Source organism: Coturnix japonica, chromosome 20 (genome assembly GCF_001577835.2).
Source record: "Coturnix japonica isolate 7356 chromosome 20, Coturnix japonica 2.1, whole genome shotgun sequence".
In the NCBI taxonomy this organism is placed as follows: Eukaryota; Metazoa; Chordata; class Aves; order Galliformes; family Phasianidae; genus Coturnix; species Coturnix japonica.
This window is the reverse complement of record NC_029535.1, coordinates 5,030,036-5,053,186: the sequence shown is the minus strand read 5'-3', so window position 1 is coordinate 5,053,186 and position 23,151 is coordinate 5,030,036. Positions and strand designations below refer to the sequence as shown.

At 38.3% G+C, this 23,151-nt stretch overlaps 1 protein-coding gene across 7 annotated transcripts in view; it reads right to left on the bottom strand.

Annotated features, from left to right (window-relative positions):
* The window catches only part of EYA2 (EYA transcriptional coactivator and phosphatase 2), a 90,267-nt gene that overhangs the window by 24,568 nt on the left and 42,548 nt on the right, over positions 1-23,151 (bottom strand). For 6 of the 7 annotated variants that reach the window (XM_015881571.2, XM_015881568.2, XM_015881567.2 and 3 more), the window contains exons 6-9: positions 10,145-10,212; positions 8,148-8,325; positions 6,395-6,522; positions 5,819-5,902 (exon numbers count right to left, since the gene is read on the bottom strand). In XM_015881571.2, coding sequence (XP_015737057.1) covers positions 5,819-5,902; positions 6,395-6,522; positions 8,148-8,325; positions 10,145-10,212 — 458 coding nt within the window. The remainder of the gene's footprint in view (positions 1-5,818; positions 5,903-6,394; positions 6,523-8,147; positions 8,326-10,144; positions 10,213-23,151) is intronic. The other variant, XM_015881569.2, reaches the window with a different exon arrangement.

The window sequence follows — 23,151 nt, the reverse complement described above, 5'->3', positions numbered from 1 at the left end:
CCAAATGCCGCACATGAATTTTGCTTAGAAAGCCCTCGGTTCATCTAAGCTCTAGTACAAGAGGTTACATCTACATGAGCTCAGGGCATCTCCCATGCCCAGCATCCAGGCTGTCATAGGTCTGGTTTTGCCATTTCTGCTGCTGCTTGAGCCTGTACAGATGACAAACACAGATGTTTGCTCCTGAAATACACATCTGAAATAATCAAATGGCTGGAATTATTTACTCCCTTCACTCCAATAATGAACTAATAATTGATATAGCAGCATGTCTAAAGTATCAGACTTTTTTATTACCTGCAGTGATTGAACACTTTTTTAATTTAACTTAAAAAGGCATTAAATACAAGGTTTAGCCTCCAGTGGGTAAAAAAATCTCCAACTTCCTCAGAAAATCCTTTCCAAATTGTATTCATCTTGACTTAATCCATGATCTACTGGGTGAATTAGGCTCTGTTTGTTTTGAAAATCTATTTTATGGAGTTCCAAGGACTGTGTTTTCCTTAGGAAGGGTTTGTTCTGCCTTTCTGACCAGGATGCCTGCTAGCAGCCCTCCACACAGGCCTCTGCAGGTTTTTAACATCCCAAGGTGCCCCACACATATGACTAACAAAATGTAAATAAACACAGCTGAGCCAGTAAGAAATTGGAAGGTTTTCTCATTAAAGAAATAAAATAAACAGATGTCCTTAAGCACTTTGGCTCATGTTTGTCAAAGGAATGGAAAACTCTCAGATGTTTGCACAGCAATAGTGATATAAGGCCACATCTCAAGTGAGAGAAGAAGAAAAAAAGCAACACCATGGCACTTTGAATTAACTAATAGTTCTCAAGGGAGGGTGCTTTTGATTTGAACCTTAGCAACTTCTACAAATAGTTTTTAACGGCCAAGCAATAAAATGGAGTTTTATTCCTTCTCAGTTTGTAAAGTAGTAAAGGACAGATTTGGCCATTAGAAGCATGAATCACCATCAGAGTTGATTAAATCCCTATGGTGTTTCAATCAGGTTCTGCCTTTATGGTCCTGTGAGAGAACAATGCAGGGAAAAGTACAAGCTACTTGAAGCAATCAGTGAAAGTGGGTCAAAAAGGAACAAATAAATAAATCAACTCTGCTTTTTTAAAGTGCCTCAACTAGAGCCAAGCAGTAACTTCTCAGTGATTTTTTTCTTTATATTGGTAACGATAATTCACTTAAACAAAAGTTTTGTGTAAGAACAAGTAACTGCCAATGAAACATTTGAAGGTAAAGATTTCTCAAATCTATATCACGTCTGTTCCTAAGGTTTCTTAAACCTACATTATCTCATGCTGAGAATGAGGCAGTCCAGTTCAGAGCGCTGCAGATACAACATCCACTTGAAATGGAAGCAGACTGTTCTTAGGTCCTTTCCTCAGCTGGGCCAAGCAGCAACTTCTCTAGTTACTCTGACCAGGTCTTGAGACCCAGCTACTGCTGGAGGACTCTTTCGTAGTCCTTAGCGTATTCATGCCACCGCAAGTCCATCATCAGACATGCAGAGCATGTGTTTGTACGGCTGGAAACATCTACGTGTGCCCTGTCTCTCCCACACTGAAACACCTCTACCACACTTTTCCACCTGGCTGCTTAGAACTTGGAAAAAATCTATGGTTGCTGCTTCTGCAATACAAATTAATGCTTAGACAAATGGCCTTTACATCAATCAAGTGTACAGCAACTCCAAGGCAAACAGCAGCTACTCTGGACAAAGTGTCCACACAACCTAGGCTCACAGGGACACATTATAACACAGCCAGCCCAAACACCTTCACTTAACTAAGATCTTAAACATGACTTTGCATTATTCTAAACAAAAACCGGTATATAATGTGCTATATTATTTTTTGTAGCATGTTTTTCTTAGTTTGAGCCGATTCAATAATGAATAATCTCAAAAACTGTTACGCATCTTACAGGGAATTTTATAAATCTTAACTCCCAAGTAGTAGTCAAAGTCATGGTAAAGATCCAACACAATTCAGCTATTGGGTCCTTCATATTTAACCTCTTAGTTCTAGTATTTCAGGGTAACTACTGCATGAAAAGATGAATTTTGACTGTAGACTTGACTTTAATTGCATTATGGAACAACACTGCAAAGATCTTAGTCAAGTAAAAGGGAATAGACACATGCTTTATTTAGTTAGTCACTTACTTGTCACAGATACGCTTGCCATCTCTTTTTATTGTGTCTGAATTAAATGTACCAAAAGAGTCCTGTACTGTGCCTAGCTGCCCCAAACAAGTGAAGAAAGCCCTGTGACTTTTACCCAGCTCATGTGAAATCTCAGCAGCACTTTAACAAATTTTGATCAATTTTTTTGCACTGTATTTCGTTAATGATATTTCAGGTAGATCTTTGCAGACACAGTAAAGACTGCAGCCATCTTCCTGCTGAATGGGAACTCTATTATATGTGTCTGGGGATTGAAAGGGCTGGGTAGATGGCACATTAAGGCATAATAATGGTTCACATCTGTTGTGGTCTCCAGGCACTTGGTAAATATTCTGCACCCATACAATGATCAGAAGCTGGCAGAACAGGTTTCTAAACCTTCCTGAACATAATATCCAGGGTTAATTGGCTATGAAAGTTTTTTTTCCCCCCTTTTCTTTCTCAGATGGCCTCCTGCTAAGAAACAAAGGGGTGGAGAGATTTCGTCAGGTCTGACAGCCTAAATTCCCCAATCTGTTAGACAGTGACTCCGTATGTTTGTGCAGGTATGCACCATAGGCAAAAAGGCAAAAGGCGATGTGAATTTGTAGGCCACTCTGACTGCCACAATAAAGGCTATATTGCAGTGTCCGTATGGGAAAGACATTAAGACCAAATGTCTGATGACTAATCCATAGGATGGACCAAAGAGTTTTGACAGAGGGTACTAAGAGGAGCAAAACAGGCTGGGCCATTCATTCATGCTTCAACCTTGAGATTTTTTTTTTTGTTCTTTCACCTTTGTTTATGTAGTTTGCAAAGTATTTTCTAAACACCCAAGACCAACTGTCCATGCTCTGAAGCATTATCTATGGCATGGACAACAGATTTCCACAGCTGAGTTTTACACTAGACAAAAAGAGAATTTTCACATGAAATCAAGTCAGAAAACATGCAGTGGAGCATTAATAACCCTTTCATGAAATCTTCACCTCGTTTCCTTTTTATTCTTTCTTTTTTTCCTCAGAATCCTATTATTTTTTTGACAGCTCCCTACTGTCACCACCAAGGAAGGAAGAACATGCAGGAGCATCCTGATTTCGTAGCTAAACAACACAGGGATTTAGTCCCAGATCTCTAACTCTGGCTGAAATTCCTCCTCCCATTTCTGTCCTCTCCCTGGAAAAAAATCAACCCAGAATGAGGTGTTATTTTTCAAATTTAACAACACTGGAGTCCAATGTTTGGAATGGCTGCACAGCAGCAACACCAGCACAACCGTCAGGATGACACTGAGGTATTAGTGCTGGTCAGGGGAATGCTGAATATCATAGAAGCTGGCACATTTTCTCGAGGAAGGCCATCAGGTGTGATATTAAATTCAAAGCATGTACATGTCTAACCACAGGCACGTGAATCTTTGATGATCAATTATAGGTAAATATGGCAATTTTAGGCACTGATACTTTATTTTGAGATTAACACTTCCTACATTATTCATGTACAAGCTTCTGAAACACTAGTAACTTCTGGTTCAGTGCTTCACTTATACTTCATAGTTCAACTAACTCTAGCATTTCTAAATTGTGATGCTATTTAATGATTCCCAGGACAGCCTGTCTGAGCATGCTCTATTTGCCTCTTGGTTTAAAGTCTGTTCCAAAGCCCATTGAAGTCTCTATTTGTCTTTGGATCAAAACCGTTAGCCTATAATACTTTTATAACACAACCATTATCTTATAGAAAAGCTCTGTGGAATTTAATACTGATGAAATAAAGGAAGAACTATGAAAAAAACCTACTGAAGGTTCTCAAAGAGCTCACTGTAGCTTAATAGGAAAGGTGCTTCACTCATTCAAAAAAAAAGAAAAAAAAAATCTATTTGTACTTCTCTTTAAATTTGTATAAAGGCAACAACCAACACAATTTTGTTGCTTTGTAGCCAGAGAGTCCTTTTTAAACAGAAAATCCCAATTTTCCATTTTCCTATTCTTTTCTCTCCCTATTCTGTGTTGTAGGCTGCTGCCCACAAGTGCCCTGCCTTCATCTAACGTGCTCTCATGGCCAAGGGGAACGCCTCACACAACGGTAAATGCTTTTGATAAATCTTTACTGGCTCCACTCCCTGACCCCACTTCATCTCTACATTGGTTGCTACAGAAGTGAGCAAGAGCTCACAAGCACTGTGGTGGTACGCTCCTCACCTCTGCAAATCTGTCACATCCCTAGGTCCATCATCTACCCCTGTGAAACCATCCCCACATCCCCTGAGTTAGAGCAGGAGGGAGCTGATGAAGAGACCTGATTCGGAGGTTTTATGTTAGGACTAAATATTCTCCTACAGTTAAGGGAATTCTCCGTATACTATTTGCAGCCCTTACTCAATCTTAAGTATGACCACATAGCAAGTCTATACCACGTAAGTTTATATTTCCTGATCGTGCCTAATTCTTTCTATTTTTTGCAGGCAGTAGGTTTGAGCTTGCACATGTATACCTCAGACAGCCTCATTCATTACGTTCCCTGGGAAAAGTATCCGCTTCAATTACCTTGTACAACATGGGTCTGAATAAATCCCTCCTTGGAAACACATACTTGGTTTTCAGAGGGTGCTGCTAGAAGTGTTAGCAGCATTCCAAGTGCTGCAGTAGACTTCCACACCACAAACACCATTTTATATCCTTTACAACTGTGCACATCTAACAGTGAACAATAAATCTATCTTGCTAATTACACATTCAGCTTGTTATAACCGTCATAAAACAAGTACAGCTGGTAAAGCTATGAAATGATGTCAAATCATATTTCTGCTTTCTAGAGAGAAGCAGGGTTATTTTCCAGACTCCTGATGAAACTGACTGTTCAAAGCCATGTGTGGAAACAGCTGCCAACTAGGTCATCCACCTTTAATTAGGTAATGATATTGTCTTTTTTCCTGCCCATTTAAAAGTGTTTGACATTCTGTAATTCCAAGTGACTTAAGTGTTTATCATAAAAAGCTGCCTTAGGAAGAAATTGAAGCACATGGTACTAAATTAAGGACCAAGCATTTTCTTCTGAGCAGCCAAATTCAGTCTGTTCATACACAGAGAATGTTGCCTCAAAAAATCTATTTGACAGTGTTTCAAAGGGGGCATCTGAAGTTAGGACAGTTAAAGTTCCTATGGTTCCTAAAGCCTCTTAAAAATGTATGCTTCAGCAGCCATGCAGGAAGAAGAGCCAGTATTCTCCATAACAACCTAAAGTGACTAACACAAAATCTTTTTTAAGAACAGTTGTCTGAGATTCAAAAGAAAACACTAGTCTAACAGAAAACATTACCTCATTCAGGCCAGTTACTGCCCTGTACCAGCTAGACAGACTCTTCCTTGCTGAAGAAAGGCAGTCAAAGCACATCCTGATGTCCTATCTAGTTGTAGCCAAACAAGACAAGCTTTTAAAAACAAGAAGCTACTTGCAACATAAAAGGGATGTAAATTAAATATTCCTGTTAGAAGGGAATACCATAGGACATATTTATACAAATGTGTCTGACTAAAATCAGCAGCATCTGTTTGAAAAATCTGTGTCTTTAACTGCCACCACAGTTCCTGATGCAAACTGGCTAGACAAGAAGTCATGTTAAAAAAATTAGGTCTTACCTTCCCATATCTGGATGCAAAGGTTCCCGTGAGTAAGGAGTGAAAAATAATTATCGTCTCATCCAAATCCCACACAAAGACACGCTGTGATGACAGACAGGGTGGAAAAGAGAAATACAGTTACACATTATGCAATTGCAAGACTTTGTTCAGTCAGGAAATACGTCCAACTGGACTAGAACTTTCTCACACCCGTGTAGCACATCGACTGCAGATGCTTTGTGAAAGTGGGCAAAGCAAAAGATCAAGAAATTTGAAACTATGTTCATGCAGATCACTGAGAGTTTTCTCTCTTAAAAACTACAGAAATTCCTTTTTGCATGTCAAGATGGAGAAATGAAACATCAGATTTACCAAAAGCACAAGTAAATAAACATACACACAAAGAAGAATCAGAGATGCTAATAATATAGAAATCGAGCAATTATTTTGACTACCCACAATAAAAAGCTCCAGTTATATTGCTAAATGCTATTCTGGCTCTTACAGTTCACTAGTTGGCTGGTGGGATTTGCTGATAGATGCAACTGTTTCTCTTGCAGGATTTACTAAGGGAACGTAAGTTAATTTTATTACCTCAATCTCATTGTCAGCAGTGGGGGAAGGATCGTTGCTTCTTTTTGATCGGGCTCGTACCTTGCCATCAGACCCTCTGTGATGTCTGTCTGTTTCTATATCTTTTGCCGGTGTTGTTCCATATTCTCCTGTTGGGAGGAAAAGAAATTTAAATTTAAAATTAAATTTTGCACTGTCTCGTTATAATTAAAGCTGGAAAACTTTTAGCGGAGATCACCAGAAATGCTATGAAAATAATATCATAAAATCTTACTCATTTCATGTCAATAGCTGACAAAGAAATAATTTAAAACTTCTAAGACTTGTTGCAACAATTCCAGAAAACACCAAGGCTGTATATAAAAAAACAAACACTTGGCAGTTTAAAAACATAATCACATTTTTCATTAAAAAAAAAAAAAACACAACAAAAACCACAACTTTTTGAATTTTATTCCCCCTCGGCCCTTTGCTAGAGAAAAAAATAGAAATGCAGTAGAAAAGTAAGGATCAATTAAACTTATGCAAAAATGTCCCTTTAAAATTTGATAAATGAAAAGATACTTTCAACATCACCTTTTATTTATAAAACATATGTATAGTCTGTTTAGCTATACTCCATTTCACCAGTGTGAAATAGTTTAGATATAGTTTAGAAATAACAGGAGAGGCAGTCAAAGGTGAACTTCCCCGTATAACGTTTTTGTTTTGGATGGCTTGAGTTTCATAAACCTGCCCAGATTTCACTTACCTTACATTACAAATCCTTTTCAAATATATTTTTCTTTTCACCTTGCTAAGCTGTGGCTTCTCCAGCTTCCTTGAATAACCATATTCTTCTTCAGAGAAGATTGGATTGTGCCTAACAAGCCTTTTTTGAAATCACTTTCACAAAAAGGCTGAGATGAAATTTAAGGAACAGAAAATCCTCCTACTGCTTTTAAAGCAATCTGTGACCGCTTCTTTTTAACAACCAATATTAGTTTATTTTTCTTTCAGAGGAACCACAGATGTTCAGATTTGTTCCATAAGTCAGCAGACCTACAATGGGCGTATACTGTGATCATCCTCAAATTATGCGGCGTTCTATATAAATGTTATTGCATGCCAATGAAAACTTTAATAGGGAAGTGATATTTGAAGATTTTTCTTGAACAGTACATTGGAGGATCATAATCCGTCAAAAATTCCATAAACCATTTAAGCCTCAAGACTTTAAGAATTAAGTGCTCAAAGAGAGGCCACAAATTCTGAAGTCTTTCTATCCAGAGTTTGTCTTGAACTTTTAACTTAAACAGCCTGTGTTGATTTTTTTTTTTCATTTTTTTATTTTTACAAGAAACTTTATGTACTTATTTATGAATGCATATATTATAGATTGCTAGGAGTGAACAGAAACTTTGACAGAAATGTGGGGTACTGAGGAAACTGAGGGGCTTTTCCAGAGCATGGCCACTTGTTTTGAACTTCCTTTTACACATATAAACACTAAGGATTGATCTGGCTTTTGCATGTAATTATTTCTCTTTCTGCACTGCCTTTAGAAGGAGATCAAGCCATGTGTATTCATGAAAGCAACACAGGATGTTCTTACAGAAGCTGTGCTTTCCAATCTCTTCCCAAAAGTGTTGTGAGCAGAACTGTTACATACTGGGAAATCTGATTTATCTGTGTAAATACATGTACTAAAAAAAAACATCCAACAATAAGGTTACAGTATTTCTATCTATGGAGGGAGGGCACTGCAAACTGAAAACAAAAGAAATGCACTTACCAGACAGCGATTCTGTGCTCTGACTGGTGATGTTGTGAGAAGACTCCTGCAGAGAGTAAGTGGAGGTTGGGATGGCTGAAGGGCTGATGCTGTTTGTGGACATGTAGGGAGAGTTGTAGGAAGAGCTGTAATACTGTGAGTACTGGCTTTGAGGAAAGCTTGGGTATGATGAATATTCCTTTGAGGAAAAAAGAAACATGTAACTTCTATGTATCATTGGCTTTGTCTTATAAATAAATGAGTAAAGGCATTACACACACAGCAAGGCAATATTATCTACCCATGCAGCAAGTCCTGGCTCAGGAATATTTCTGCTAAAGAACTATGTTTTGTTCAGTTGTGAAATTACATCTATCTTCCTCCCAGATACATTCCTACTTTATTAAGACTGGCTGACCTCAACAAAAAGTCAGGTATCAGGCAAGTTTTTAATTTTTACTTTTCAGTGCTGATACATCTTGCATTACGGGGCTCAACAATTCTATACAGAAATAAAGTAGGCTGCATTTTTCTATGACCAGCAGCATTTTCTGATCAGCTTTTAGAATGGGGTATAAAAAAATGGAAAAAAAATGAACCTAGCAATTACTTTGCAGAAATGCTCACACATGAGATTGTCCTACTGCCTCTGAAAGAACTAAATGCCAGAATGATCTTCCCTGCCTGTAGAAAACTGTATTTAAAATGCAAGGTGCAAGTGAACTTGGAAAGCTGGAGTATCATGATACTCATTGTATTGATGCTAAGAGTGAGTTCTTCTTTGTGGTAAGCAAGATATGGAAACAGATTGGAAAACTTATATCTGGATAATTAAGACATGAAAAGTTTCATTTGTTTCTTCTGTTCATCATCACAGCTCCTGCTCTTGTTTGCTTACTAGCTTTTTCAGGCATAGAACTGTATTCATGCTCTGGGGATTGTCCTTCAACAAAAGGTTTTTGTTTCCCCAGAAATCATAATTAGTATCTGTTCTTAAATAAAATTAAATAATAAATAGTATTTAGAAAGACTAAAAGCCCTTCTTAACTGCTTACATCTCCGTCTGTGACACAGCTATTTCATTAGCTCTCTGTCACCAGGGAACTCTCAAGAATAGAGATGACTCAAGTTGTTAAAATAAATATTAAGCTGGAAAAGAAGTGAGAAATTCCATTGTTTTTTCTTTAAGACTATCACAAAACAATGAAAACAACACACTTATTTCTCCTTTTTGCAGGTAAGCTCTAGACTGCAATCAAGTGTGCTTATTTCAGTGTTTACTGACAATGTTTCTAGCCAAAACTGAAGTAATAGTGAAATTGCCCACTGCTGTCATTTGAAATATGAGACATAAGAACAACCTTGTTGACAAGTAATTGAAATTATTACTCCATGGCTAACTAAAAAATATTTTTGGGGATAGTGTACTCATTTGTTTGGTCCAATCAAGAAAAGTCATCTGTTACTGCAATAACATCTGTCTTGTGCATATATGCACGCTGTTTATTTATATGCACACATTTCTCAAGGTATCTGAAGCATGAAGCCCACAGACAGGTGTACTCTCAAAGAAGGAAGCACAGAGACAGCTCAGATGGCTCAGTATTCAGTGCCTGCCAACACCTCTTTCAATATGTTCCTATTTATTACACAGTGCCAAGATAGCAGAGGATAAGATCCTAAAAGGGAAGTGTTTTGCTCTGGAAAACATATCTGAAAGTTGCAAGATGGCAGAAGAATGATGAAACTCCCAGCATCGCTGTGCAACACCACAGCAGAGAGTGCCAGAAGTCCTTCAAGTACTGCATTCTTTGTATGTTGATACACACATCTTAAAGCTAATAAAGGTACCTACAAGTTCAACAAATGGCCATACCAATCAGGTGGACCAAAATGGTGCCAGGCAAAACACACAGTAGAACTTTTCTTAAATATATGTAAACACCAGGATAATTTCCGTCATCTACCAGTGTTTAAAATAGCTGAAAAGGTTGCCAATAATAAATGCTGAGGTATACCTGATGCACAGCACTGAATCCAGCAGAATTTGTCAGGCCATTGGCTCCCTGGTAAATCCCTGTTGTGCCTAAGGGGAAGAATATCACACTCATAACATACAATAGTAATCAAAACAATGGAATATTGTTAATTGAAGAATTTCTAATCAAGTACCTAGAAAAAAGCCTATCTATGTCATATATATCTATGACTGACATAAGTGTTAAGATTGGGGTCTGCTTACTGAAAGACAACAATTAAATACACTATTTCTATTTCAATATTTCCTTCTTCTTGTGAGTGCAAAACTTCCTTTTGAGATCAAGTGGGGTGATGATAATCTATACCAGAAGTCTATACTGGTGTCTACAGTGCTGCTTACTCCAGAGTACAAACTATTCATATACAAGAGGAAAAAGCTGGACTACAGTGTACTCTATACTAATGCAAGGTTTTGGATTCCAAAGGGTATTCAGATCTACCTTTTCCACAGTTACCTAAATACAGTGAGAGATATGATTTTGTTGTTGCGTGGCTGCTACGAAGTCTTGTCTAGGCTTCATTTTGTCACTTAGAGGCAACATTAGAAAAAGCCCTGACCAGGTACTGAGCCTTTTCTTCTTCTTGGGTTTCTAAAAATGATTTTGAGCAGTGTTGTGTTAGCCACATGTATCCCTCCACGTCTTTGCATGGCATCCCTTCTCTAAAGATCCACTTGCTTGTTTTTATTTTAAGATACCAGATTAGCCAGGGAATGGACAGCTGAACAAACTCTACTCTGCCAAGTGCAGCTACAAAGCACATGCAGTGAGAAATAAATCCTACACCAAAAAGAAACAGAAGGGAAGACCGCCTTCCAGAACTAATTTGCTGCCACATTTAACCAAGAAGGAAACAGAGGTTGCAGGTGACTCCTGGGTCTATATATAGCCATATTTGCCTACTGGCTGGGGAGAGCTGAGCCAGTGCAGGTGGGTTCAGGGCATGCCTTCCCCTGGCATTCAACTCCCAGAGGCAGCTCTGGGAGGAAAGCCAACAGTGCTTGATCCTCCTCCTCTGCACAGCCCATATGGGGAGAACGCCCAGAGAAGCATCCTGAAAACAGCAACACATCCAGCTACTGGCATTTTCCCACATCCATCCATGCTAGGCTTTGCTTTTCTGTATTTAGTCAAAAAGCAACAAGTACACAGCAGGATGAATATATTCCTGTGGTAGCTACACACTTCTCACCACTGTGAAGGGGAGTAATAGAGCCCCAGTGCTTACAGGCAGAAACAACTTTCACAGAACACAAACAGCTCTTGTACACTAGTGCTTAAAACAAAGCAGGGGGGAATTTTTGATCTTCCCAAACCGTCATTTAGAAACAATCCATCATCCTTTATTAAAGCTGTCAAGAGAGGAAATCGTTACCTCGAGGGACTCTCGCTTTATGTATAAATTGTGATGAGAACATGTTTATTGCTGTGCTACCTGCACATGATATCACAGCTTCCTGGATTCCAAATGATTAGAGGGAATTAAAAAGGAGAGACCTGCACTGTTGGAATGAACTTACTTTAAGCTTCCAGAAATGCAACCCAAGTGTCTGTGCACACACAGGGGTGTGAGCAGGAAGAAAAGGGTAAAAAACACAGGGGTGAGAGGATAGAGGTTGATTCGTGCCCCACAGTGCACAGTGACTAGATCCTACATAGTGGATTTTACACCCTGGTTTTGTAGAATACTTTTGAAAGCGTTTAAGCCAGACATTTTCCCAAGACCTTAAGTCCAGCTGGCCTGGGAACAGGCTTCAGCAAATCAGGTTTTTCACTTATTCTGTCCCCTTACAGTATCCTCACCAATCAGGAGTATCCATTCAGTATCATTTATCTAAACTGAGATCAAACAGCCCTGTTTTTCTTTCTCCTCCTCCACTGCATTAGGAGAAGGTAACCTCCCCCTCTATCACCCCAGGAGTGGCTAAGCTCAGTATTTCTTTGCAGCTCAGCCCTGCTATAGCAGAATAACCTTGGGAAACCAAGAAAACAAAGCTGGTAAAAATTCAGAAGTTCTTCATAGCTGAATAAAGATGTAAATGTAATGGGAAAAATAAATTATTAGCATGGAAAAAAATGTTCTTGAAAATACAAGTTCAGAATTATTTCATTTTAACTGCACTCAATACCAACACTTGTGAGGACTAGAATGATCTGATAGGAATGATAGCGAAGTCTCTGTTTGACTTTACAGGCTAGACATTCTGGAGAGACCACATTTTCAATGATGAAAAATCCATTCAGATGGAAAGAAAACAAACAAGCACCACAGGCAACGAAGATAAGGATAAAACCTCCTTTTTCATCCAACAAACAGCAGAGAATGAGACCTGCCAGTTAGTTTCTGTGAAAAGCCTCACAAAATTGAGCTGTTCAGAACATACATACATCAAAACTGGCCCCAAGCTTTTGCTTTATCCTCCCTAAATTGTTGATAAGAAATAAAAATTCCAGTAATGAGTCCGCTCCATGCAATTTCAGTTTAGCATATGTAAATTTTACACTCAGGTAGCACTGGAAAACTGTCGACAAATCTTGCATCCTGGTGTTAGCAATTATCCCTTTTCCTTATTTAGCCATTTTTTTAAAAAGTCCTCCCCCACAGGCAGAATCTTTAGCAGAGTCTACTGCTACAGGACAAAGGGAACTGTTTCCAAAATAAAAGAGGGGTGATTTGGATCGGACATAAAGAAGAGGGTTTTTTTATACCATTAGAGTGGTGAGGTACTGGCACAGGTTACCCAGAGATCTGGTGAATGACATTCAAGGCCAGGATGGATCAGGCTCTGAGCAAGCTGGTCCAGCTGTAGATGTCCCCCTATTCATTGCAGAGGAGTTGAACTAGATGATCTTTAAGGGTCCCTTCTAACTCAAATAGTTCTATGATAATGGAACTTGTAATGTTCAGAGATATGCAGGAATAGCATTAGAAAAGTGTGGTTAGTTGCAATGGGGCATGTCTACGAAGAAACTGGGTAAGCAATGTAATAAATGCCTCACCCCATCCTATTTCTGAATGTTCATTTGCCATTATTACAGGATTTTCACTTCCACATATATATATATAAATAATGCCAATATAAGTGGCATATATATTGGTACATATTTTCCTTACCTCTGAATATACTGTTTCAAACTGCAGCTGATTTTACACTTGCGGTACTACAGATGTGCAAGCAAGCAACTTGTTTTCATCTATCTTGGTAGCTCAATATCGAGTAATTGCATTCAAATTCCTGCCTGCAAATCGGAAACAAGCCTACAATCTCTCCTTTTGGATCTTCTCCATATGGAATATGGTTCACATCTGTGTTCAATCACACAAGTTGCTAAATGTCACAATGCCCTCATTCACAGGTAGCTTAAAGAACATTTAGCTGGTAATAAAACAATCTGGATTCTGGAGGAGAATAGCTCTTCAGATGTATGGTACTGAAAACGTTCCCTTTAAAGTATGGGTATCGCAAACACACTTGCATGAAAAGACACCACATAAAAGCCATGCATATGCTGTACATATTCAGTGCCATGGCTTCTCCTTGATAAGTAGATGTGGCCCTTCTCTATGTGAGTGTCCAAGGGCAATATTTATAGAGAAACTCTTTGTGAGCTGATAGATGTTATATATTCCTACACATGGATTTCATTTGCTATGTCTCCCTCCTTCCCATTTTAATTCAAGTATTTTAAAATCCAAAACATGGTCAAGGGTAATTCAATGATGTGTGCATTGCCCCTGCAACAATATTCACACCAGCTTCTCCTACTCAGTCTCTCCCTTTTATTATTTTCACCACTGCAATTACAAGATGCATTTTTTCCTTTTTCCTTTCATGCAATGGTATGTAAAGAAAACAAGGGAATATTCACAGTTATTTTTAGTATCTCCAGAACTATAGTTCTTGCATTGCTAAAAAATGTTTTATTTCAGCTTACGAATACACAGTACAACACAAGAATATCTGTATCTTAGGAAGTTGTGATTACAGAGGTAGAATGGATCTGTGGTATAGTTCAGATCAGTACCATGGCAAACTTTGAATATTAGGTTTGTCTTCTTGCTTTACACAGGTCAGAAGGCCCTGTCATCAGAAGGGTGAAACAGAACAACATTTAGATTGAAGCGCTTTTTCTAACTCATAGATTTGCAGACACAGTGGTTTTAGGTAGCTCTCTCAAAGGATAATTTTATTATGAAGAACTAATAAAATGAATGCTTACGGGGTTCAGTTGATTTGCATGATATTTCACAAGCCTGCCTATAATTGCTTGTATATTCTTAGGTTAGCAAGCTGTTTTCCTACAGGAAACAATGTTGACTACAAATGATACAAGGAAAGGCCTTAGTCTAACTCCCAGAGGAGCATGCATTACTCTACACTACAAAACACATCTGGATGAAGAATTGCATGGTCATTCAAAAAGGTTCTTTGCAGTACTTTACCTCTTTTGACAAGCTAATGTTTCCTGCAGTAAATATTGCATTCTCCAAGCTGCTACTTTTTCAGCCAGAGGTTAAGCACTCCTCAAAATTACCTCCCACCAGCTATACTCCAGTGCCTCGTAATGTTCCAAATCCAACAACATCTGCCTGCATTTATTGGGCAAGAAAGCTCATAAAATGTTGCATGGCTGTCAGCTGTGGAGGTATTTCAAGACTATCTGACCTGTTAAAGGAGAATAAAAACTCAACCCACATGTACTCTGCAGCATACTGCTCAACTGTTTGCCATTAGGCCTAATGAACCAAAAACAGTCTTGTATTTCTATATGAAAGAGCTCAGACAGCATCGGGAAGAGCACACTAGATGAAAGCATGGTTCTACCACGTTATAGCACTTGACATCAGCAGTGTCTACTAAAGGATATTGCTCCCAGAAGCATACAAACACCTTCTGCAGATATTACCCCCCGACATGCAACCCATTTAAAATATGGCTATTTGTCTCCCACTACAATCCCATTCACTCCTGCTTGTCTGACCAGGTGTTCATGGGCACTTTGAGTGGTGATACAAAACATATTTCACAGTACAGTTTTTCTGAGTCAAAAGTTCTTTCCCTGCTGCCTGCTTCTGGGAGCATTCAACCCACAGAGCCCCAAAGAGCTTTAATAAGTGATAACCAGGCCAGTTGTACAGAGCCTGGCTTTTACAATGCTTTTGAGCCTGGTCACCTGTTGAGATCAATCCAGCTCAACAATGGTGTTGAAAGTGCTGGGATGGTTTATACTCACTCTCAGGATTTGAGGCCTGAGAAAGCAACTCAATTTTATTAGTTTTTGGAGAAAATGTCCCTTTCAACCCCTCTAATCAAATGATGCAGCAGCTACAGAAGTAAATTAAATTGGATTGTCCTCAAAAGCAAATCACACAGAAACATTTTGGGTTTATAAAAAAAAAAAAAGAAGAACATCCTTGAAACAATGATATAGATTGTTTCTGAAAAATCTCTTGTTAAAAACAAACCAACAAAAAAAAACCCAAAACACTGAACAACCAAGAAGACTGACTTTATCTGGGGACTCCAGGGCCACCAAAAATTAAAGCTTCTTTCTGATGTAGTCTGATCCAAGACATGACACTGCTTCAGACTCACTGTCAGATAACTGGGCAAGATGAAAAAGCAAAGTCCTACATCCCTCAGTATTGTAGAACAGAAGTTTCAGTATTTGAACTCTGCCAATATAAACAGAAAAAGTATCCAAACTGCATATTAAAATAAGGGAAAAAAAAGCACAAAAACCATGCAAGAGGGAGGGCTATTTGATGCCAGCATAGCAGCTAAGAAACTCCTAATTTGCAAAGCCTGTACTAATGGAGGCAGAGTCAGACTTATTTGTCCACAACCATCATCAAGGTATTTGATTTTATGACTGCATTCTATGTTTTCCACTGGAGCATTATATATATTATAACAGTGCTTGGAAATTAGATGCACCAAAAAGCAGCACAGTACCATGATTCACTTCTTTCCCAATTTTCAAGTGTATGACTATGCGAGTAGTTGTTTCTTGATGTAAATTTTTATGTAATTTTATATTAGCTCTTCTATTGCCTTCTAGATATTTTCAAGAATACATTATCAGGTATACCAAATCAATTATTCAGTGAAGTTTCTATAACATTTTAGCATATTCTATGCCAACTACACCATAAATGAATAATCAAGGCCAAGTTTGTATTTTCCCAAGTTGTTACCATCTTACAAATTTTCTTTTAACCTATGGAAATGAACTAAATAGAATCTATAAACAGAAGTTTTCACAACATGCACGCACCTCTGAAATGTGACTACCTTCTACGTTGATATAGCATCTATATGAAAAAGGACAGAATTCTGAAACAATGGAATTGTTTTAAAATTGAAATGCTCACTGTAAATATACGCCTCTGCTCTGTGATTATCCATATAGTTCTACCACTCAAGACGTCAAACTGTGATTTAAAAAAATCTCATTATAGCAAAGATGTATCGTTTCCTTTAAAATGTATGTATCCATTCGGTTTATTAATGAAGTCTCAACAGAAATTGTAGCATTGTCTCATGTAAATGTATTTCAGTTATTGTTTGGCTATTATGTAATTGTGATTCTATGATTCTGTGATTAACCATTTTGAGTATTTGAAATGACCTCCACGAATGTTGCCAAAATAGTAAAAAAAAAACCAACAAAACAGGTTAGGAAAACATCATTCATTCCTTTATTCTCTAATGATTCCCACTTCCTCATCATCACAAGCTGTACTTTCTTCATCCAGCCCCATCATTACTCTTCCCCTACCTTACCAATCTCTCTCCTAAAAAACAAACAACTCTCAGGCTTTCCTCCCACATTGTTCTTCACATTGAGGAAAAAGTTATTCCTAAATATTTTCAAAGCTAGTATTTCAAAATACTCATTTTCTGTTATTCCTCTGAAACTCCCATGGCACATCCCCTTTCCAAGTCCTTCCTTACTTAATAAGGACCTATGAATATATTTGAATATCAATGACCATAAGGTTTCCAAATAGAAGCACCAAAAAAAGCAGGAAATGGGAAAAGCTAAAGCGGGCTCCTCTCCTTGGATAGCAGTAGCACAGATCCTTGCAGCTTATAGTGCATCACTGTCAACACCTTTGCTTCTCCCTATGAGTTCCCTCTCCTGTAAGATAACTGGTTTTAAAACAAAGTAAATGTAGCGTGGTCAGCCTCTCATGTTTAGAAATCTTTGAAAGGGTGACTGTGCTGTTATTCTGGGAAAACTTGTATTTACACTGTAAAAAGTGAGGTCTGACCTCTCCTGAAGAGAGGCCTCTCCCTGCTGAACTCACCATGGAGTGGAGGACAGCTTTGCTGCCACAGTTTTAGACTGCAACTAATGCAAACCATCTGTGAAGCAGAAGCTTTTGAAAGAGGCCACTCATTTTCTACTGAGGTTTTAATTTTATGAACCTAAGGCATCTGAGTTACAGTTCACTGAGAACATTCTCTCCCTGTCCTTTATTTTCTGTGACTTCAGATGGATTCACTATCTGTGTAACAGAGCATGGTCCCCAGTTCTGAAGTGCAAGCTGAAATCTGCCCTTCTCATACATTTCATCACCAATCACTAAAGGAATCAGGCTTAAAATAAAACATGTCACTTCCTTTGCAAAATTCATGCATGTACAGCTAACTATTCATGCCAAATAGATATTTACGGGCTCATATTGAGTATGTAACAAACTGGCACACAGTTGCAAGAAATTCAGGCACCTCTTTGAAAACATTATCCAGATACTAACAAGAGCCAAAATGTTTTCAGCATAATGGAACATTTCAATCAATTAAATAGTCAGATTTTACTTTGTCTCAAGCAAAAGCAATTCATTCCACAAACATAAACAACATACATAGTTAGCCCATTTCAAATCAGTATTGCACAAAGACACGACACTTTCTATTCATTCATTATTTGACAGCTGATCAGAATGGACTCTACAAAGAAAACAAATGCTCAGCAGTAGCAAAGAATTTCACTGCGTAGGTCCTTGGCCCCAAATTTATGTCTGCACTGAGCTCAATACTGCTTTGCAATTCCTTGGCAAAGGAAAGTTATCCTAGTTACGTAACTGAATTTTCCTTTGTAATGTAAAAAGTATTTTGTGGGTAGATTAATTTGGCTATTAAAAAGAAATGGTCAAATCTTTTCCTGCCCAACAACAGAATCTGCATAGTTTTAACTGTTGTGCAATTTCATAGTTTCATTCCAGCTGTCATTTTAGCAATAATAAGTGAAGAGCAAGGCATTGTCTTGGTATTAATGACAAGCTGAGAAGAGATGCCCTGATGTGCAATAAGGGGGTAACACAAGCTCATGTGACCACAGGAAATACGCTATAAGCTGGCTGCCATTGCTTATGGTTTTCTATGTTAGCTAACGTGCTAGCACAAATTTCTCTTAGTATTTCACATAGCCGATTAAATGATAAGTTTGTTACATTCCACAGATTTCCTTATACATTTGACAGTACATTTACTCCCACACAGGATCAGATTCCATTCTGATACACTAATGTGAAGTCCAAACTATTTTTCCAAGTGAACAGAAGGTCATCAGTACTAACATTTGCAGGACAAGGGACGGGAAGATCAACACATCAGAAAAGATGCAGCAAGGAGGGGAATGAGGGATGATGCTAATTACCAGCACGACTGGATAAAGCATCTACTGCCTGCACAAATCCAAAGCAACTGTTTGCAGCATCAAGAAACTCCTCCAGTAACCAAGCAAAATAGAAAGTGTTGCAAAACTAGGTAAGGTCACATGTAAAATGCACAGGAAAATATGATGTCTGGAGAGTGAATGTATAAACAACATTTCTGAGGGTTGTAAAACAAACAAACAACAAAAACACCCCAAAAGTTTGTTTTAAACAAGCCTTTCCCTCCCACACCAACATATTTTAATTGAAACATTCACTTCATGCTCTGACTGGCTATTTGGATGGATGAAAATTTTTATAATTCTTAATTATTATGAAATGCGGATGGTTTCACTAATCTTAATGAACTCTAGTAGGTGTGGTATTGCAGACAAAGAGAAGCACACCAGAGATTTGATCTGAAATTGCCAGGGGTGAAAGATGACCTGTTCTCTTTCTTTGAGGAACAGACTCATTTGGGTATGACTGTGCTTGGCAGAACACAAGTGTAATTGCTTGCCCTGCTGCAACTTAGGTCTGCACTGTTACCGATAGCGCAGAGAAGCCTGAAAGCAGAATGGCTTCGTGTCATTGGCTTCAAGTCATTAGCTTCTGAAGATCCTTCCACAACAAGAAGTGGTTTATTCAGTTGCCAATTTAGATGGGAAGCTCCATGGGGCAGAAGTCAAATACAATCTTTGTGACTTGTAGGCTATTTTTTTACTGAATAATAATTTTACCAAAACTCTGAACAGCTCACAAAACTGCTAAATTGTAAGAACATGGAAATGTTGAAAAATATATGTTAAGGAGCAAATATATTTCTGATACATAGACTGTGGTGCTCTTTGAGGAGTCGGTACTGCAGCTGCAAACTTGTATAAAGATCCATTAGGAAACAGCACGGACCTGAAGCAGCCTTTTTTTCCCCCACAATATTACAATTTTTTTTACATCAAGGACAGAAAAGTAATGCAATGCAAGCTGTTACCTTCTCTTCTGATTTACAGCTCTAAAGATGAGTTACATCCCTGAACTGGTCTCACACATATCTCAGATACTGTAGCCTCATTACAACTAATTAATTTTGTAAATACAGTAATGACCTGAGTCAACACTGCATACAGCACCGATTAAAAACAAGAGAATAAAGTCATTCCTTCAGAGAAAGTAATACCACATTTCAGTCTATTTGAATGTTACTCAGTCTGCCAAAACACTATCATATCCACTGTGCTACATGGAAATTAAAATCATTATTTCAATCTATAGTACCTTTGTGTTATAGTTTCATGTCTTTTCTGGCAGATATGGAACTTGCCAACCTCATCTTTCATATATAGATGTGTGTGACATACTGCATTAGCTATTTGGCTTATAAGTCCTTCCACATTTAATTTATTTTCATGCTAGGAAAGCATGAAAATAGATTTCCCCTTCTGGCTGTCTGTAAAATAGTTTTGCTTTTTTTTTTTCTTTACCACTTAGTAACTGAAAGAATGTTTTATCCTCGTTATTGCTTTTCAGTGGATTCTGTTCTTGCTCAAGATCCAGGATATAGTTGGTAACTGCAGTTACAAATGAAAAGCTAAACACTACACCACTGCATGTGCATCATCTGTGTTTGTGGAGAAAATCAACAGACTTGAGGAAATCTGGCTTCAGAAGTGCTAAAAGAGCCATCAGGGAGGTGAGGCTTCAACCTAACACTTACATCCCAGCCAGAGCTTGTGTTGGTTCCAAAGAAACATGAGAGAAAACCAAACAGCTCCAACTACCTGGGCACGTACTGAAGGAGACCATTTGTCCTAGAGCCTTATGAGACAAAATATTTGTCATCCAAAAGGTCATTATTCCTTGGTGACTGGCATAACACACCTATTTCCTGGCCATGCAATTCATAAGCTAGGGGACTGTGTGGATTTGCATAGTCTGCACAAGCTGCTCCAGATTCATGGCCTGACCACCCACGCCTGCCTACAGTCAACTTCACTATGTTGCTCTGGGAGCTGATGTTCAATAGAAGCCAACAGCAGTCAAATGTTATTTCAGTTAGGTACCTGAGGTATTACCAACTTACAATATTCACAGAGCTAGCTTGAAAAAAAAGCATTTTTTCCTCTCACACTTTAAAATGCAAAACTAAGCAGCAGACACTCCTGGAGATGTCCTTCCTTGTTGATCTGCTGCACTTGTTAGACTCTTCAAGATCTCTATTACGTGTAGTAAATATTTTATCCTTGAAGTGACGGTTAAGTGCTTGACTCTTAAGGTCCCCCTGGAATTCGATTTTATAAAAGTATTTAAATAAAAATTTGCACCATCAGCTGTTTAATCTCATCACTGAAGTCCCTGCCTGGGGTCATTAATGGGGTGACCAACAAGGCTGATGTGAACTTGGCAGAAGTCCCAACGGTCCTGGAGCTTGGGTGGCATTGGAGAGTTGCTCGATTGGATTAAGGAGATGGAAGAATTGCCTCCCTGCCCCCAGGTGCTGCAGCGTGGGAAAGCACAGAGTGCACATTCCTCAGTAGCACTCAGCACAGGAAGGGTCCCAGCTTCTCACTCAAACCTTTCACCAGCACTCAACAAGGTAAATAAACTGCATGGTCAGGGAGCTTCAGACTGTTCCCCTTCATAAGCAAGGAGAAGGGTGGAAATATCTGTTTACAAAAGGAAGACACATTTACTTCTGCTCCTTTTGCCTTGGAGTAAGCACCTGCCACATGCAGAAACAGTTTTCCTTTTGTGTTGACAGCTTAGTGAGCTGGCTGAGATTATCTGTCTCACATAAAAATCTGAATGAAAGGAGCAAATTTATCTAAAGACATAGCATCACCCTAGAAAAGCATCTTGGGTACACTCATGCTCATACACCTCTGCATAAAGTTTTTTTCAGCCCATTTTGTACAACATTCTCAATTGCCAGTATTCCTTACAAGTGTAACATTTTCAAGTGCTGATTAAACAAAACTAGTTTGTCTAAACCTCTTGATTGAACAAAGGGGCCATCTTAAAAACTTCGGTCCCAAACGAATCAAGAGTTTGCCTTCCCAAATAGCTCAGATTCTTCTAAGCTAACACAAAGCACATGTGGGAGCTGCATTCTGGGAAAACACAAAGCAGCAGAAACATTGATGGGAATACACTGATCTTCCATTGGCAGGAAAAGAAAATGCCTATGCTGAGTCAACAGTGTTGCAACAATCATTAGCATCTAATCACACAGTGGTTAGTCAGGAATCAGAACAGGAGGGTACATACACCATACTTCAGCCTTCTGACAAAGCAGCAACCAAGCCATCAAGCTCCAGCATCTACCACTGCTGGTTATGCAAACTAGTTTTACCAAAGAGAGAGGACTTCTCCTGCTGACAGTGAAACACAATCTCAAGGCAAGACTGATATTTTTAAGGAGTAAAACAGGAAACAAAAACTATGTTCAGATTAACAGAGTATATCCAAATTTTAACACTGCTCCTCCAATTCACATTTTATGACTCAGCAAACTAAAACAAAATAAAATAAAATAAAAATCAATCAATGTAATTCACAAAGAGCAGGAACAAGGCATACCGGAGGAAATAACATGTCATAACAGTCAAGAAAACAAAAACCTCTCTTTCCGACAAGCAACATTAAAATACTTGAAGAAACATAGTTCCATGCTAAAAAAAATGGGTAAAAAGGAATCACAACTTCCATGAACTTCCAACATTTTAATTTACTTCCCACTTTTCTGTATTTCAGCTCTATACCATTCCATGGCTTCCCTGGAGTTGGCAAATCAACACTGAGTCTCGTGGAATTTGGTGTTTTGTACAGCTTCTGAAACTGAACAACTAACAATAAGTTTTACCTTTAGGAATGAAGTGTATTTTGACCTTCTTGGTTATACAACAAAATAAAGTGTTACAAAGCTCAGAGCAAAAGGCAACGTCACTGAAGACATAAGGAAATTCAGTTCATTATTATATAATCAGTTAACATTTTGACAGTAGTAAAACAATTGTGCTAAACTTTTTAATTCTTTTCTCAGGAACCTTGGGGAAAAAACAGCTGCTTTTACCTCTGCTTTTCAGAATTTTACTTTACCTGGTAGCCTTGTTCAATGATGTTGGTACTTTATGAGTTAAAAATGTAGACAACAAACACAACAGTTTCTGCAGGCAAAGCTTAAATTGGTCATAAACAAGATTTTGCTAGGGTGTCTCAGTGCTAAATCCAGTACTTTTGCCAGAAATTAATTCCTTGATAACCACAACAAACCTCCAAAATCTTACTTTCTCCCCTACTCTGTCTCTTACTAAACTTTTTA